This window comes from Narcine bancroftii, chromosome 1 (genome assembly GCF_036971445.1).
Source record: "Narcine bancroftii isolate sNarBan1 chromosome 1, sNarBan1.hap1, whole genome shotgun sequence".
NCBI lineage: Eukaryota > Metazoa > Chordata > Chondrichthyes > Torpediniformes > Narcinidae > Narcine > Narcine bancroftii.
In genome coordinates this window covers 280,194,303-280,214,029 of record NC_091469.1, presented here as the reverse complement: position 1 = coordinate 280,214,029, position 19,727 = coordinate 280,194,303, and the positions used below count along the sequence as shown (strand labels likewise).

General features: G+C 45.5%; 1 protein-coding gene across 5 annotated transcripts in view; it reads left to right on the top strand.

Moving 5' to 3' along the window:
* Positions 1-19,727, top strand: part of LOC138751571 (tetraspanin-32-like) — a 73,782-nt gene that overhangs the window by 11,954 nt on the left and 42,101 nt on the right. For 4 of the 5 annotated variants that reach the window (XM_069914030.1, XM_069914036.1, XM_069914021.1 and 1 more), the window contains exon 4: positions 2,802-2,912. The exons of the other annotated variant lie outside the window; for it this stretch is intronic. In XM_069914030.1, the coding sequence (XP_069770131.1) occupies positions 2,802-2,912 (111 nt within the window). The remainder of the gene's footprint in view (positions 1-2,801; positions 2,913-19,727) is intronic. 5 annotated transcript variants of the gene reach the window in all.

The window sequence follows — 19,727 nt, the reverse complement described above, 5'->3', positions numbered from 1 at the left end:
AGAGTGGTGGGAGTGTGGAGCGAGCTGCTAGCTGAGGTGGTGAATGCGGGCTCAATTTTAACATTTAAGAAGAATTTGGACAGGATGGGAGTGGTATAGAGGGCTAAGGACTGGGTATGGACTGGGTGCAAGTGAGTGGGACAAGGCAAAAAAAATGGTTTGGCACAGACTAGAAGGGCCAAAGGGGCCTGTTTCTGTGCTGTAGTGTTCTGTGGTTCTATATCCAACATTTCAGGCTTGAGCCCTTCCCCATGGTATGAGCAAAATGTAGGACCTCCATTTTTTTGTTTATCTTGTTGTGGTGATATGTAATTACACCAATAGGTCACCAGGGGTCATCCTGGTGATCTTGTATATAAAGCAATCCAGAGCTACAGTCTAGCCTTCCAGGTTCATCTTGCAGAGACAAGACCTCTTACTGTACATATTAGTTTATTAGAGCTGTCTTATACTCGCACTGCTGGTGTGGTTATTGTAAGTACAATATGTAATTACATATCACCACACGTAACCTTGTTATCTTGTTATTCTGTTACCTTGAAGAAGGGCTGAAGCCCAAAATGTCGATAATATATCTTTACCTACTTTGGATGCCACAAGACCATCTGAGTTCCTCCAGCATTCTGTGTATTTTTACATTTTGCTCATACCTTGATGAAGTTCTCAAGTCTGAAACATTGGTTATGTATCTTTATCTTTGCAATATAACATACACTGTTTGACCTGTAGTTTCTCTAGCATTATGTTTTTACTTCGAGTCTATCCAATTGAATTCAGTCAGCTACTAAATGATTGTACAAACCAAAATACCAATATATCCTCTGCTATGTACAAAAATAATCTGTAAATTTATAAAATGAATTTCAAAGCAAAGTAAGAGGCCAATGTGTAAAAATCAGCACATATTCAAATAACTTTTGCATCATCCTTTTTGAATATAAACTTTCCTTCCTTTTTTTGTGCTGTGTTAACTCAGAGAATCCAGGACCAAATTTGGTATGACATTTGTACTGGTTTCAAGAAGGCTGCAGCCTGCAACATTATGAGAGGGCATACTGAAAAATTTATTTTTTCTAAAAATAAACTGTTAATAGTTGTAACAATTTCTCTGAAGATAAAACTAAGAGAGTCCGAGGGTATTTGAATAGTCACCTCATTCTGGAATTCAGTCACATTCCACTAGAGAGCAGTGAAGGCCATCTAATGAATTACAGAATTATTCTAAACAAGCATAGTTCAGGATCGAATTTAAAATGGAATAGTATTACGGTTTCAGTTATTTAAGCCGAATATTATTTTTATTTACATACCCCAATCTAAACCAGACTGATACAAAATATTACAGCCAAAATTGATTTTTTATGATTTGATTCATGTTTAACTTCAAATTCCTGGTTGTCAACATCTCCGAGGATCTGTCCAGGAGCCTCCATGTTGATGCAATCACAAAGAAGGCTCGCAAGTGGCTACATTTTGTGAGATCTGAGGAGGTTCGGTATATCACCGAAACTCGTAAACTTCTACAGGTGTACTGTGGTGAGCAGGCTGGCTGGTTGCATCACTGCCTGGTATGGAGGTGCCAACTCTCAGGACAAGAATAAGCTCCAGAGGATTGTTAACTTGGTCTGCGACATCACAGGCACCAGACTTCACTCCATTGAGGACATCTACATGAGGTGGTGCCTTAAAAAAGCAGCCTCTATCCTCAAAGTCCCCAACATCCAGGCCATTCCCTCTTCACTCTGCTACCATCGGGGCAAAGGTACAGGAACCTAAAGACGAGCACTCAGCGGCACAGGGACAGCTTTTTCCCCGCTGCCATCAGATTCCTGAATAATCAATGAACCAAAGACACTGCCTTACTTTTCGTGCCCTCGTATTGTTATTATTATTTTATTTTTTATAATAATGTCGTAAGATGATTATAATATGAATGTTTGTGATATGACGCTGCCGCAAAAGACCAAATTTCATAACTTGTTCATGACAATAAATCCTGATTCTGAAAAATATTCAAGGTTCCTTTATTGTCATGTAATAATACAGAAAATGTAATGTTCAACAAAATTTCATTCTGCCTGTGGTAAGACACCATTAGTATTGCCCGGCCTCCTTACAGTAGGAAAGAAAGAGAAACTTGATGTCCATGGATTCGCAGCCTCTGCAATTGCACAGACTCCTGTTCAATCCATCGGCAACATGAGCTCCAGTTCAAAGCTCTGACACGATCAAGAAGGCTTCAGCACCCAAGGTCCTTTGGGAGCCCTCATTGCCCTCAGCTCTCATGAATCCCAGTTCCATGAGTCCTTGCCTGCATGTCACTGACTGCCTGTGCCTATGTCGGTCTTTCAGCCACTGAGCCCCTCTCTAATCTGATGCTGGGATCACCATCCTGCACAGTCCTTTAGTTGCTGAGCCCCTCACTGGTCCACTGCCGTGGTCACCGTGCTGTAGGGTCGTCTCTTCTGCTTCTCCTTCTCAACAAGGTGGAGGTGTTCTCCCCATTTCCAGTGTCCTGCGCTAGTCCGTTGCTCCCCAGATCACTTGAAAAAGATTATTTGAAGAGCTAGCCTTACTCTAAAAATGGCTGTTTTCCAGACTGAATTATTTGCTGTTGTTAGTTTCCATTAACTGTGCTCATTTGCGGGAGTTTTAACATGCTCTTAAAGTTATTTATAAACCACAAAAATGTCACAGTGCATTCTTTAAAATGTTGTAATCTCATTAGAAGCAAACAGAAGTATAGGATTGCATGATTTTTGAGTAACTTTCAGTCCATTTTTTATCCACCCCTAATTCAGATGGGGATTGAAAAGCAAAAATCTGCACATGTTGGAAATCAGACAATGTTCGGAATATTCAGCAGGGGTCAGGCTGCATTTGTGGAAAAAGAAACAGAAGTAAAGCTTCAGGTCAATAGTTTTGATCACATACCACCTGACCCACTGGGTCTGTCCACTATACTCTGTTTTTTGTATCATGTGCAACTAATTTACCATCTTCATATAGTTTTTACTCAGAGGGCAGCCTGAAAGAAGAAGTCACACAAGACCTTGTGAAGAACTTGACAGTCATTAGGTGTGCATTGTAGATTGAGGTTTGTTCCTGAAGAAGACAGTACTATTCTGCAACAGAGTCAACTTGTTAAGCAAAAAATCCGTTGTAAGGAAAGCCATAGAGCTTTTCAGCACAGAAACAGGTTCTTTGCACCAACGTCTCTATATCATCCAAGTTTTCTAACAAACTTGTCCCACTTGCTGGTGTTCAGCCCATATGCCTCAGAACGTTTTCTGTCAATATCCTTTACAGCCTCTGGCAATTTGTTCCATATATCCAACATCCTCAGTTTCCTTTTAACTTCTTTTCAATTCTCACCTTAATTCTATGCCCTCTTGCTTTAGATTTGCCCTATGCTGGGAAAAAGACTACAACTACTTATAATTCTCTATAAGACCCTCTTCATCCTCCTAAGCTCCACAGATAAAAGTTCCAGCAACTCCTAATACTTCAAGCTCGCAAGTCCTGCTAACTTTCTTGTGGATCTTTTCAGCAATGATATCTCTCCTACAGCTGGGTAACTAGAATTCTACATACTATTCCAAGTGTAGGCTCACCAACATAATGTGCAGTTGTAGCATGACATCCCTGTTCCTATGCTCAATGCCTTCACCAATGAAGGCAAATTCGCCAAATGCTTTCTTCACCACACTCTCTACCTGTGTCACCCCTTTCATGGAACTATACACCTGTAAGCCTGTCTTTTGGTTCCACCATTTACTTTCAAAGTCCTGTCATCCTACCAAAGTGAAACACCTTGCACTTACCAAAGTTAAATTCTATCTGCTATTCCTCAGACCACAATCCCAGTTCATTTAGACCCTGCTGTATTCTCAGAATATTTTCTTCATTGTTAAACCACAATTTTGGTGTCGTCCTCAAACTCAAATTGTTATCCAACAGATACAAATAACAGAGGACTCAACTTTGATCCCTGATCATTGAGCGCCAATCTTAATAACAATCCTTCACTATCACTCTATGGCTTCTATCAGCCAATTCTGTATCCAATTGGTAAGCTCACCCTGGATCCCATGTGATCAAACCTTCCAGGTCAGCTGATCATTAGTGTCCTTGTCAAAAGGCTTGTTAAGATCCATGTAATTAACTCTACTGCCTTCCCTCTTCAATCTTCTTGGTCATCTCTTCAAGAGATGGTTAAATTCGTGAGACTTGATTTCCCATCCACAAATCCATACTGACTATCCTAACCAGTCTTTGTCTTTCCAAATGGATCTAGATTCCCCTCCTTTACCTTGCTCATAAAATTAAATTCATCATCCTTCAGTTCTGTGCTTTGTTCTTACAGCCTTTCCTAAATAAAGTCATGGCATTAGCCACGCTGTAGTCTTCTGATATCTTATTGTGCTTCACAATGATACAAATTTCTCAGCAAATTCTTCCCTAGACTCCTACACTTGCTCAGGCCCTGGGATTTATCTACCTTTATGCAATTTAACACATCCAGTACCTAAGTGGACTCCATTCAACACATCACTATTTCCTTCCCTGAGTTCCCTGGCATTCATGTCTTTCTTCATTATAGGCACAGATGAGAAATACTTAAAATATTAGTAAGCGGACCTATTCTCTCTGCAGTTACTCTTTTGCCCTTGATACACTGATTTTGCAATCTCCTTTACATTATCCACATTATGTCTCATTTTTACCTTCCTGGTTACCCTCTTTAGTGAACTCCTACATGCTCCACACTCCTCAAGGATTAATTTTATCTCACCTGCCTTTAGCTAATATATGCCTTCTTTTTCTTGATCAGTACCTCAATATCTCTAGTCATGGTTCCCTACTCTTTCCATCCTTACCTTTCATTCTAACAAGAACATGCTGTCCCTGAACCCTCCCTATCTTTCTTTCAAAAACCTCCCACTTGTCAGATGTCCCTTTACCCACATATGTCCTCTTCCTTTGCCATGACTTTTTGCAAATTCCTGTCTGATGCCATCAAAATCAGCATTGCTCCAATTTCTCTCTTGAACTTGTAGACCATCCCATCTTTTCCATAACCTTTATTAAGTTTTGAGATCTCTAATGAAGGCCCAAATGACCATTCAGCAGAATTCCAATGAAGGAACTTAGATCTGAAATATTACCGTATATTTCGGTGGATATGGCGACCTTCAGATAAGATGTGACCCCAATTTCAGTCTGAATTTCATGGTTTTAGCTCATATAAGATGACTCCCAAACATACCGCTACAATATGTGTGTTGACTGAGCTGGTGGGTGTGCCTGGTAGGTGAGTGATGCACTGTCACAAAGGGATTCATGGTTCAGTCTGTTGTTAGCTTCTGTCTTAACCAGTTTTTCAAAAAATTGTCGAATTATTATCATAGAGCCACCAGCAAAATTAAGAAAATATGAAACAAGTCTTAAGTTAATCTTTTAAAAAGTGTGGTATCTCTAGTGCAATGGAATGATTTATTGTGGGACACTGAAGCCTAAGCCAACTCACCAGATTCAGACTTTGACCCATATGATGACAGTGTAAACAGTGAGACCCCGGGTGTGGTTGCCGAGTTCTTTGTCTCAGGTGATGACACTGGTAATTTTCAAGGATTTTAAATGTATGTGATGTAATTTTTAAAAATTTTACAATTCTTTTATTAGTTTAATACCACATTGGCAATGGATTTTAGTGCAAAATAAACATTGTTTATTTTTTTTTAATATACGGGTAGCTTAAAACATTGTTATAGGGTGGGGTCTGGGTGGGTTAATGGAACCAATCAAGTGGTATTTTGAGTAGAATTTTAAGTCATTGTTTCTGTATTTGGCCTATTGGACGACCCCTTTTATGGAGGTTTTTTGGGTGCTTCAAATGTCATCTTATCCACCGAAATATATGCTAACTCTATTCCTCTTTTGCAGGAGTTGCCTGATCTGCTGAGTGTTTCTTGAATTTTCTGTTTACAGCATGTGCAGTTGTTTTGATTGCCGTATTTCCAAGTTTACTCAGGCTAAAAAAAAAACTAACGGAGAGTGATTCATAGAGATATGGTCAAGTTGAGTGAGCAGGCGAAAACATCTGGCAAATGGAATACAATGTAGGAAAATATGAGGTCATTCAGTCTGGTGCACAAAAAAGAAAAAGAGAGTTATGTTTTTAAAGAGTAAGAAGTGTGTAGAGCTCGTCGAAAGAACCAAAGACTTGTTGATCCAAACCAAGGCTTTTATTAGCAAAAGACCGGAGCTCTTCACAGGTGGCCGACCAGTCCGGAATGATCCGACCTGGCTAGGGACACAATCCTTTAAGGCCCAGGTAATAGGTGTGGCTTAGCTCTCAGCCAATCGCTGTAAGCACAGTCTAGATACAGTAACTATATACACTATGTACATTGGTGATAGATATGTACTATCACATTCACCCCTTCTTGGAGAACTGACCCTGGGAAAAACAAAAACGAGGGAGAGAATGAAAGGAAGGGGTAGGTCAAGGACTGTAGCGGTCAGGGGGTCTGACCATCCGGTGTGACCGCCGTGGTGCCGGGATTGGGGTCGCTGGAGTGGTGTCGCCAGCGGGCTTGTCGGGTGCGACTGCTCCGTCGCTCAATTCCCCAGTCGTGTTGTCGGCAGGGTGGCCCGGGTGCTGTTGGTCCTTCTGCTGCGGCACGGGGCCTGGAGAATAAAGAGTTGGGGAAGGTTGGGTTGGGGGGTTTGCTGGGTCTACCGCGTCCTGAGCTAGGTCCCGCACCGAAACAGTGTCCTCCCGCCCGTCTGGGAACCCAACGTAGGCGTAATGTGGGTTCGCGTGGAGTAGAGTCACTCGGTCGACCAAGGGGTCGTTCTTTGAGTGCCGGACGTGGCGTCGCAAAAGGACGGGGCCAGGGACGGTGAGCCATGCCGGTACAGTGGTTCCTGATTCGGATTTCCTCGGGAAAAGGAACATCCTTTCGTGGGGGGTGGCATTTGTTGCAGTACATAGGAGGGAGCGGATGGAGTGTAAGGCACTAGTGAGAACCTCCTGCCAGTGAGAGGTGGGGAGACCTTTAGACCGGAGAGCCAGTGTAACCGCTCTCCATATAGTGGCATTCTCCCTCTCGACCTGGCCGTTACCGCGTGGGTTATAGCTCATGGTCCTGCTTGAAGCAATACCACACTCCAGAAGGTACTGTCGCAGCTCTGCACTCATGAATGAGGACCCCCTATCACTGTGGATGGAATTGGGGTACCCGAAGATGGTGAAAATACTGTGAAGGGCCTGTATCACTGAGGTGGCAGTGGTGTCTGGGCAGGCCACAGCGAATGGGAAGCGGGAGTACTCGTCGATGGCTGTAAGGATGTAGGTATTACGGTTGGTCGACGGTAGGGGCCCCTTAAAGTCTACGCTAAGACGCTCGAAGGGGCGGGTGGCTTTGATAACGTGGGAGTTATCCGGACGGAAGAAGTGGGGCTTGCATTCAGCGCACACCGCACAGGCTCGGGTCATGGAGCGGATCTCCTCGAATGTGTAGGGTAAGTTGCGCGCCTTGACAAAGTGAGCAAACCTAGTGACCCCTGGATGACAGAGCGCCTCATGGAGTTTCCGTAGTCTGTCAATCTGTATGCTGGCGCACGTCCCCCTGGAGAGCACGTCAGGCGGGTCGTTGAGCTTACCAGGCCGGTACAGGATGTCATAGTTAAAGGTGGAGAGTTCGATTCTCCATCTGGCGATTTTGTCGTTTTTTATCTTACCACGCTGGGTGTTGCTGAACATGAAGGAGACTGCGCGTTGATCAGTCAACAGTGTAAAGCGCCTCCCAGCGAGGTAATGTCTCCAACGACGCACCGCTTCAACTATGGCCTGGGCCTCCTTCTCGATCGAGGAGTATCTACTCTCAGGACCCTGGAGGATTCTGGAGAAGAAGGCTACAGGCCGACCGGCCTGGTTCAAGGTGGCTGCCAGGGCGAAGTCGGATGCATCGCTCTCGACTTGAAACGGGACAGACTCATCGATCGCGTGCAGCGTCGCAGCAGCAATGTCAGATTTGATTCGATCGAAAGCCGCTGTGGCTTCGGTCGAGAGGGGAAAGGAGGTGGTCTTGATAAGAGGACGCGCCTTGTCGGCGTAGTGTGGAACCCATTGGGCGTAATACGAGAAAAGGCCCAGGCAACGTTTGAGAGCTTTCTGGGTATGTGGGGGGGTGGGGGGGGGGGGGGTAAGTCCATTAGGGGACGCATGCGGTCAGGATCTGGCATGACTATCCCGTTCTCCACCACACAACCTAGAATAGCGAGTCGAGTGGTCCGGAAGGCACACTTGTCCAAATTGTAAGTCAGGTTCAGCCGACGGGCAGTTTGAAGAAATTTGTCTAGGTTAGCGTCGTGGTCCTGCATGTCGTGGCCGCAGATGGTGATATTGTCCAGATACGGGAAGGTAGCGGTTAGCCCGTTCTGGTCCACCATCCTGTCCATTTCCCGCTGGAAGACCGCGACACCATTAGTGACCCCGAATGGTACCCTGAGAAATTGATATAGCCGCCCATTCGCTTCAAATGCCGTGAATGGTCGGTCCTCACAGCGGATCGGGAGCTGGTGGTAGGCCGAACGTAGGTCAATAGTGGAGAAAATGCGGTATTGGGCGATCTGATTCACCACATCCGTGATGCGTGGCAGGGGGTACGCATCCAGGAGCGTGAAGCGGTTAATGGTCTGGCTATAGTCGACCACCATCCGTAGTTTTTTTTCATTCTTGACAACCACCACCTGGGCTCTCCAGGGGCTTGAACTGGGTTCAATGATGCCCTCATCCAGCAATCTACGCACCTCACTCCTAATGAATTGCCTGTTTTCGTAACTATATTGCCGACTTTTGGTGGCCACAGGCTTCCAGCCAGGGGTGAGGTTTGCGAAGAGTGCCGGCGGTAGCGTCGGCCCCGGGGGTGGCTGTGGCGGCGGCAGCAGCGGCGGTAGCGTCGGCCCCGGGGGTGTCTGTGGCGGCGGCAGCAGCGGCGGTAGTGTCGAGTGTTCCGCACGGGGGCGAGAGGCGGGCCATCACCATGGTTGCGAGGGTGGGTTTCCCCTTCCGGGTTCGGCGTCTCCGTGACGTCAGGCGTTGCCGTGCAGGGGAGCCCTCGCTCTCATTGGACGAGAGCTCTGGGGAAGAAGAGTTTGAATGGGATAGCGGCGATTGGGCTTCACACGAGGCACTGTGTTTGCTGGCGGCCATTTTAGACCTACAGACTGCAGCAAAGTGGCCGTTTTTAAGGCACTTCTGGCACTTGGCTTTTCTTGCTGGGCACTGGGACCTGCTGTGCTTGTCCCTCCCGCAGAAATAACATTTTGGGTTCGCACGGGGTAGGGTAGCAGCAGCCGACAGGCCGTCAGGGGTAGGGTAGAAGGGCACTCTACTCACATCAGAACGAGGGGTCCAGTCCCTAGAGAGCTCGGTGGACTTTAAGGCTGCATCCTCCATTGTGATTGTAATCCGGGCCACGTCCTCTAGTTTTTCTACCCCTTGTTCGAGCAAGCGCAGCCTCACTTCATTTGATCTGAGCCCAGCCACATAGGCATCCCGGACAAGGTCGCTGGTGATCTCGGCAGCAGTTTTGTCCACACAGTTACAGTCCTTGCCCAATGCCTTTAATACTTGTAAATATGCCCTGCTGGACTCGCCGGGCTGTTGCTTCCTCGACGCAAGCACGAGCCGGGCATGAACTCTATCACCGGTACATTTCTTTCAGTACCTTTATGGCTGCGGTGTAAGTGGTCTCATCCTGGATGTTCTCGTAGACTCTCAAGGACACCATAGACAGCAATGCTGTTAGACGCTGGTTATCCTCCTCCACCTCAATGAGCCTTAGGAAGTTTTCAAAGTTCAGCAGCCAGAAGTTAAAGGCTTTGAAGGCTGTAGCTGACCGTGGGTCGATATCAAGTTTTTCTGGCCGAATTAAACGCTCCATCCCTTTCAAAAAAAATTTTTTTTTGCTAATAAAATTGTAGAGCTCGTCGAAAGAACCAAAGACTTGTTGATCCAAACCAAGGCTTTTATTAGCAAAAGACCGGAGCTCTTCACAGGTGGCCGACCAGTCCGGAATGATCCGACCTGGCTAGGGACACAACCCTTTAAGGCCCAGGTAATAGGTGTGGCTTAGCTCTCAGCCAATCGCTGTAAGCACAGTCTAGATACAGTAACTATATACACTATGTACATTGGTGATAGATATGTATTATCACAAAGTGTGAAAGATTCTGCACATCTCTAAAAAAAACAATGTGCAGGCGTAACTAACAGCTTGGAAACCAAATGTCTGTTGACCTTTGTTATGAGAGGATTTTAAAACAAAAGTACTGCCATTGTTTAGGGCCGAGATGGGATCAGGATTATTGCAATGCAGTTTTATTCTCCTTACCTTAAAACAAGGGAGCACAATGACAGTTCACTAGAATTCAGAGATGGTGAATTTGCTAGATATATTGAGATCAAGTTGGGCTAGCCCTGTATTCCTTCGACTTCAGAAAAGATGGAGGAGATCTCTTTAAAACTTTCAAAATGATTACAGAACTTGCCAGGCTAGATAAAGAAGAATGTTTCCCTAGTCAAGAAGTTTAAAACACAAGTCACAGAATCTCAGAATAAGGAGTAAACTGTTTAGGATTGAGATGAGGAAATTTTCTTCACTCAGAAGGTTGTGAATCTACAGCCCCTTTCATACTGGCGCTTGTCCCAGTAATGGATGACCAATTTACCAGTTAAGGGTCCAGTGTGAAAGCTCTTTAATTGGCATGCAGGCGTCATTAGGCGCCAGGGATGATACTATCTACCCAGTGTTTGATGACGCCTGCATGCTGATTACCCCAGTGTTGATTATGTTTTTGCAAGAACATGAAAGAAACAAAATTAAAAAGAAGGTATAAACCTTTATAAACGTCTAAAGGACTGGAAAAGTCGCAGCTGGAGAGAGAGGTGGCGGATCTTCCATCCCAGAATTCCATGCAGCAGAGAAATCCCTCCATGAGTGCTCCATGAGTACTCTGTGCATACAACCCTTTCTCTGCTGCACAGAGAGCAGGTCCGGTATTGCTCTTTCCTACGGTCTTTATAAATTGTGCGCTATTTCCGCTAGGACTTTCCCATAGCGTTTATAAATTGTGCAGTTATACTTTCCTGTGGTCTTTTATAAAATTATAAAGGTTCATATAGGTCGGCACAACAACAGGGGCTGAAGGGTTCATACTGTGATGTACATAAAGCTTAATCATGTTATAATTAAGCATGATTCATTTTGTTTAAATTGATCAGGATTTAGGACAGGTCCACCATAACTTGATGCATCACTCACACGTCACCAGTGAAAGATAAAATCCCCTATCCCCAGGGATGCCTTGTGATGAGTGTGAAAGAACACAGAGAACCGGTTAACAGTGTCCAATGTGAAAGGCAAAATCTGCTTCCTAAACCAGTTCTCTGAACAGCCAATCTACTGGTTAGCTAGTGTGAAAAGGGCCTAGGCACATCCTAGGCAGGATGTGAAAGGTAAATTGCTGAGTTCATTCAAAACAGAAATTAATAAATTTCTGGATATAAAGGAAATTCAGTCATATCAGATTATATACGAAATAGACAATTTGCCATGATCTTAATTAATAGCAGAACAGGCTTGATGAGATGAATGACCTTATTAAAGAATACAAGAAATTACAGCACCGTACAGGCCCTTCAGCCACAATGTTAATATAGATATACAGCACAGAAACAGGCCCTTCTGGCTCATGAGCTGGGGTGCCCAAATTCCCCAATTAATCTACAACCCCCATATATTTTGAATGGTAGGAGGAAACCGGAGCGTCCCAAAGAAACCCACACAGACATGGGGAGAACGTACAAACTCCCTGCAGACAGCGCCGGATTTGAACCCAGGTTGCTGGCACTGTAATGGCAATGTGCTAACTGCTTCACTAACTGTGCCGACCTACAGAAACCTACTCAACAAACTAAAGCTTCTCAACCTCACACCAATCACCCTCTATCTTTCTTTCATCCATGTGCCTGACAAAGAGTCTTTTAAATGATCCTGTTATACCAGCCTCCATCACCATGCCTGGCAAGACATTCCAGGCACCCACAACTCTCTGAGTAAAAAAAAAGTATCTCTGATGTCTTCTCTAACATTTCCTCCTCTCTCCTTGTACAAATGTCCTATGGTATTTGCCACTCTCGCCCTACCTAGCCTCCTATAATCTTGTAGACCTTTATTAAGTCACCTCTCCTCCTTCTTTGCTTAAATGAGTAGTACCCTAGCTCTGCTAACCTTGCCTCATAAAACATTTACTCCAATCCAGATAACATCCTGGTAAATCTCCTCTGCCTTCTTCATAGCTTCCGCATCCTTCCTGAAATGAGTTGACAAGAACAGAGCACAATATTTTGTGTGGTCTGGCCAGAGTTTTAGTGAACTGCAAAATGACCTTACGACTCTGGAACTCCATCCCACTACCGATGAGAACTGGCAAACGATAACCCTTCTTAACTATCCTATCAACTTGTGTGCCAACCTTGGGAGATCCCCCTTTTATTTCACATTTTTAAGAATCCTGCCATTAACTATGTACTCTGCTTTCAAGTTTTACCTTCCAAAATGCATCGCTTCATACTTATCCAGATTGAACTCCATCTGCCATTTCCCCATAACTCTGCATCCTGCCAATACCCTGTTGTAACCTATGACAACCTTCTACAATCCATAGCACCCCGATCCTTCATATCATTTGCAAAATTACTGACCCATCCCTCTACTTCTTCGTCCAGGTCATTAATAAAAATCACAATGAGCAGGAGTCCCAAAACAGATCTTTGCAGAACTCCATTAATCACTGCACTCCAGGCAGAATACATTCCATCTCCTAATATCCTCTGTTTTGTACAGGCAAGCCAATTCTGAATCTGCATATTAAAGGATTTCCATGCATTTAATGCCTCATTATTTTCTGAATGAATTTTCCATGGGGGACCTTGTCAAATGCCGTACTAACATCCATGTACACCATATCTATCCTCCTACCTTCATTAATTTCTTTTGCTACTTCCTCAAAAAAACTCAATTAAACTTGTGAGGAATGACCTGCCCTTCACAAAGCCATGCTGACTATCCCTGAGAAAACTATACTTCTCTAAATGCTTGTAAACCCTGTCCACAAGAATCATCTCCAATAGTTTGCCTACTTCTGACATAAGGTTTAATGGTCTATAATTCCGGCTCTGATTTCTAATGTTTATTATTTTATGTTTTTAAAATCTCCATGTGATGAAGTAAATTGAGGCTTTCTATTAAACATTTGATTTTGCATACAGCAAAATATGCAGATATACTTAGTTATCACCTAACATTACACAATCTTATTTATATTGGAGTGAAATGCAAAATGATGCTGTGATTATAGTAAAAACACAAAAATGCTGGAATACCTCAGTGGGTCTTGAAGCGTCCATTGCTGATAACCAATGCTGATCTTGATGGTTCTCTTTTCCAAATTCCAAATAACTTTGTGGTGACCCCTCGAATTGCATGCATGTATGTAATATGTAGTTGCTCTCTGCTAGCTGATATGGAGGACCGGCGCTACAGGCTGACTAGGGGGAAGTAGCCCCCCCCTCCCCCTTGCTTGCATATAAGTGTTCCTGCCCACTGCTCTCTGCTCAGATTGAGACTAGACTCATAGATGGCTAACCCTGCCATATTCTTGCTAATAAAAGCCCATGTTATTCGCATATCTCCTGTCTCATGCGGTGCCTGGAAGCATTCTTAAATGTGACTGGAATAGTGGACGACAAGCAGAAGCTACTCCTACTTCTGTCCTGGGTAGGCACCAAGGCTTTTGTGCTAATAAGAGACAAGGAGACTTATTTGGCTGCTATCGCTGCGGAATGAAGTGCATGCCAGACACTTGCTGGCTACATGCAAACAGCAGCCGGGAGAGTCAATCATTGACTTTATCCTGACCCTTCGTGACCTGGAAAAAGTTTGCTTAAGGAGAATGAAGTCTGCTGAGGAATTTGTTGATATACTGGTCCAAGAATCATTGGTCTCTGGAGTAAAATCAAACTATGTGAGACAGCGGCTGCTATAAGAATCGCCGAGCCCCAAGACCTTGAGCTTCGAAGGGGGGTGGATATCTACTCGTATGAACCGGCTGCTGAATTATGGCTGCGTGCCCCTAGTCTACTCGATACCCTTGGCCGGGCTCAAGACTTGGCCAGTGACCCTGTTGTGGCTGCACTCCTCGAAATCAGCAGAAGCGCTTCTTCTTTGGTTAAGCTAAGCACCCAAGATCCTGATCTGCTGCTGGAGAGGCTGTGTGTGTTAAGTGCGGCAAGAAGGGACACTATGCAAAGGTCTATAGAGGGTTCTCTGAAAGGACTGCCAAAACTGCTCTTATCTCTGAAGAGGAACAGGAAAATCCATTAATCCCTTCTGTCTGCTTATCTCAAAATCTCCCGCTGGCGCTCAATGTTTTGTGTGAATCGAGTTGGACAACGCCCTCTGGAGACGAATGACATGAAGAACAGGATGATTCATTACTGACGACGCTGGCTTCACTGAAACTTAATCAGGCAAGTAGCCGTGATTTAACCTGTTCCAGGCTGAACATAAATGGGCGCTGAATTAAATGGACGCTGCACAAACTGCTTGTTCGACAGTGGGATCACGGAGAGTTTTATCCACCCTCGTGTGGCTGCCCTCTGCACTCTCAAGGTACAAAACACTAACCGTAAGATTGGTCTAGCCTCTAGCTCCCTCACGGCAGAGGTACATAGCTACCGCCTTGCCGATCTGTCGATTAAGGGCACTGAATATAAAGATATGCGATTGCTTGTCTTACTTATTCTCTGCGCCCCTATGATCTTAGGACTGGATTTCCAGCATGAAAGTGTAACCCTATCTTACAAAAGACCTCATCCAACTGTGGTCATCAGACAACCCTCCTGCAACCTCTCGACACTGAGAGTGTCCCTGATGCGACTATTCATCGATCTCTCACCCGATTGCAGACCCATAGCTACCAAGAGCCAGCGCTACTCTGCTGCCGACAGGTCATCCATCAAATTAGAGATACAATGACTACTGCAGGAAGGCATTATCGAACCCAGCACCAGTCCCTGGCGTGGTCAAGTCGTCGTAGTAAAACAAGGAATAAAGCATCAGATGGATGTCGGTTACAGTCAAACTATAAACAAATTCACTCAATTGGATGCTTATCCCTTACCAAGAATAAATGGCATGGTGAACAAAATAGCCCACTACAAGGTCTTCTCCACCATAGACCTAAAATCTGCCTACCACCAGCTGCCCATTCATGAAAGTGACCGTACTTAAACAGCATTCGAAGCTGATGGTAGGCTGTACCAATTTCTCCATGTCCCTTTTGGGATCACCAACAGAGTGTCTGTATTCCAGAGAGAGATGGACCACATGGTGGATGACAATAACATAACCGCCACCTATCCCTACTTTGACAACATCACAATATGCGGCCACAACCTACAGGATCACGATGCTAATCTCGAAAAATTTCTCAAAGTTGCCCAGAATCTAGACCTCAGTTACAACAAACAAAAGTGCACCTTCCATGCAACTAGATTGTCTATCCTGGGCTATGAGGTACAAAATGGTGTGAACAGCCCAGATCCTGACTGGATGCACCCTCTCATGGAATTACCAGTCCCTACAACCCTTAAAAGATGTCTGGGATTTTTCTCCTACTATGCCCAATGGGTACTTCGCTACGCCGACAAAGCATCTTCTTTCCCCCTCTCTGAACAAGCACTGGCTGTTTTCACTAACATCAAGTAAAACATTGCCAGAGCTTCCAAGCTCTTGAATCTAAGCCATTCGAAGTGGAAAGCGACAACTCAGATTTTGCCCTGCCTGATACCTTAAATCAAGCAGGCATTGCCGCCTTCTCCCACACCCTGCAGGTCCCTGAAATACGACACTCATCAGTTGAGAAAGAGGTTCAGGCAATTGTCGAAGCTGTCAGATACTGGTGACACTATCCAGCAGATAGATAGTTCACCCTGATCACTGACCAACGATCAGTGACTTTCATGTTTAACATCCAGACCTGTAGCAAAATTAAAAACGACAAAATACTCTGCTGGAAATTAGAACTATCAACCTTCAATTATGATAACCTGTACCGCCCATGCAAACTCAATGAACCCTCTGATGCCCTATCCAGAGGTACTTGTGTCTCTACAAATTTCATTCAACTCCTCCATGCCAACCCATATTATGCCTTTGTTTCTTTTCCAGACGGGAGGGAGGACACCATGTCTGTCTGACATGTCACACTAGCTGGGGTGCCTGAGTCTCCCTCTCCACCCCAATCTCAAGCACGTAGCCCACCCACACAAGTACCACTCGGTATCCAACCACAGTGTCGACCCCATTTACCTACACTTCACCTCACCACATCCATTTTCTTCCACAGGAATCTAACCCCGCACCTACAAATGGCAGTACTGAACCTCCACCCACGACACCATCATTTCTGCCATCCCCTACAACACCCACCATTGGACCTTCTCCAGCTCAAGTATCACCACCACAAGAGTCTGCAACTCAAACCTCACCACCCCAGGAGCTGAGACTGTCCAAACGTCACATCAAGCTGCTGGAAAGACTGAACCTGTATTTGTAACTATAAATACTCCGATTGTATACTCTTAATTTAGCCTTGGTCCATTATTTTACCAGTCTGTCATGGATAGTTTCCATTTTTTAAAAAGTGGGGGTTGAATGTGGTGACCCCTGGAATTGCACGAATGTATGTACCTGTAGTATGTAGTTGCTTGTAGTTGCACTCTGCTAGCAACAGGCTGACTAGAGGGAAGTAGCCGCCTTGCTTGCACATAAGTGTTCCTGCCTACTGCTCTCAGCTCAGATTGGGACTAGCCTCGTAGATGGCTAACACTGCCAAGTTCTTGCCAATAAAAGCCCATGTTATTCGCATATCTCCTGTCTCGTGAGTTATTGACGGAGGTTCAAACTTACAAGAAAGGGCAAGCTTAATTTTTTACATTGTCAGTTTAGTTTTGTGTATTTATTTTTAAATATTTGTGGTTGTTACCAGAAAGCATATCTTCTTCTTTTCTTTGGCTTGGCCTCGCAGACGAAGATTTATGGAGGGGGTAAATGTCCACGTCAGCTGCAGGCTCATTTGTGGCTGACAAGTCTGATGTGGGACAGGCAGACATGGTTGCAGCGGTTGCAGGGGAAAATTGGTTGGTTGGGATTGGGTGTTGGGTTTTTCCTCCTTTGTCTTTTGTCAGTGAGATGGGCTCTGCGGTCTTCTTCAAAGGAGGTTGCTGCCCGCCGAACTGTGAGGCGCCAAGATGCACGGTTTGAGGCGATATCAGCCCACTGGCGGTGGTCAATGTGGCAGGCACCAAGAGATTTCTTTAGGCAGTCCTTGTACCTCTTCTTTGGTGCACCTCTGTCACGGTGGCCAGTGGAGAGCTCGCCATATAACACGATCTTGGGAAGGCGATGGTCCTCCATTCTGGAGACGTGACCTAACCAACGCAGTTGGATCTTCAGCAGTGTGGATTCGATGCTGTCGGCCTCTGCCATCTCGAGTACTTCCATGTTAGGGATGAAGTCGCTCCAATGAATGTTGAGGATGGAGCAGAGACAACGCTGGTGGAAGCGTTCTAGGAGCCGTAGGTGATGCCGGTAGAGGACCCATGATTCGGAGCCGAACAGGTGTGTGGGTATGACAACGGCTCTGTATACACTAATCTTTGTGAGGTTTTCCAGTTGGTTGTTTTTCCAGACTCTTTTGTGTAGTCTTCCAAAGGCGCTATTTGCCTTGGCGAGTCTGTTGTCTATCTTGTTGTCAATCCTTGCATCCAATGAAATGGTGCAGCCGAGATAGGTAAACTGGTTGACCGTTTTGAATTTTGTTTGCCCGATGGAGATGTGGGGGGGCTGGTAGTCATGGTGGGGAGCTGGCTGATGAAGGACCTCAGTTTTCTTCAGGCTGACTTCCAGGCCAAACATTTTGGCAGTTTCTGCAAAACAGGACGTCAAGCGCTGAAGAGCTGGCTCTGAATGGACAACTAAAACGGCATCGTCTGCAAAGAGTAGTTCACGGACAAGTTGCTCTTGTGTCTTGGTGTGAGCTTGCAGGTGCCTCAGATTGAAGAGACTGCCATTTGTGCGGTACCGGATGTAAACACCGTCTTCATTGTTGAGGTCTTTCATGGCTTGGTTCAGCATCATGCTGAAGAAGGTTGAAAAGAGGGTTGGTGCGAGAACGCAGCCTTGCTTCACGCCATTGTTAATGGAGAAGGGTTCAGAGAGCTCATTGCTGTATCTGACCTGACCTTGTTGGTTTTCGTGTAGTTGGATAACCATATTGAGGAACTTTGGGGGGCATCCAAGGCGCTCTAGTATTTGCCAAAGCCCTTTCCTGCTCACGGTATCGAAGGCTTTGGTGAGGTCAACAAAGGTGATGTAGAGTCCTTTGTTTTGTTCTCTGTACTTTTCTTGGAGCTGTCTGAGGGCAAAGACCATGTCAGTGGTTCCTCTGTTTGCGCGAAAGCCGCACTGTGATTCTGGGAGAACATTCTCGGCGACACTAGGTATTAATCTATTTTGGAGAATCCTAGCGAAGATTTTGCCTGCAATGGAGAGCAGTGTGATTCCCCTGTAGTTTGAGCAGTCTGATTTCTCGCCTTTGTTTTTGTACAGGGTGATGATGATGGCATCACGAAGGTCCTGAGGCAGCTTTCCTTGGTCCCAGCAGAGCTTGAAAAACTCATGCAGTTTGGCATGCAGAGTTTTGCCACCAGCCTTCCAGACCTCTGGGGGGATTCCATCCATACCTGCTGCTTTGCCACTTTAGTTGTTCAATTGCCTTATATGTCTCTTCCCGGGTGAGGACCTCATCCAGCTCTAGCCTTAGGGGCTGTTGAGGGAGCTGGAGCAGGGTGGATTCTTGGACTGAGCGGTTGGCACTGAAAAGAGATTTGTAGTGTTCTGACCATCGGTTGAGGATGGAGATATTGTCGCTGAGGAGGACTTTGCCGTCTGAACTTCGCAGCGGGGTTTGGACTTGGGGTGAGGGGTCGTACACAGCCTTTAGAGACTCGTAAAAACCCCTGAAGTTGCCAATGTCCGCGCTGAGCTGGGTTCATTTTGTGAGGCTAGTCCACCACTCATTTTGGATCTCCCTGAGTTTGCGCTGAAGTTGGCTGCATGCGCGACGGAAGGCTTGTTTCTTTTCTGGCCAGGACAGCTTTGTAAGGTGAGCCTGGTGGGCAGCTCGCTTCTTTGCCAGCAGCTCCTGGATTTCCTGGTTGTTTTCATCGAACCAGTCCTTGTTTTTCCTGGAAGAGAAGCCAAGTACCTCTTCAGTGGATTGCAGTATGGTAGTCTTCAGCTGATCTCAGAGGGTTTCAGGGGACGAGTCCATGAGGCGGATTGCATCCTCGAGCTTTGCTTTGAGGTATGCCTGGAAGTTTCCTCTCACTTCATCTGACTGCAGGTTTCCAACATTGAACCTCTTTCTGGGGCTTTACTGTTCCTGGACTTTGGCTTGAAGTGAAGGTTCAGCTTGCAGCGAACCAGCCGGTGGTCAGTGTGGCATTCCGCGCTGGGCATGACCCTGGTGTGGAGCACATCTCGTTTGTCCCTTTCTCGCACCAGGACGTAGTCCAGGAGGTGCCA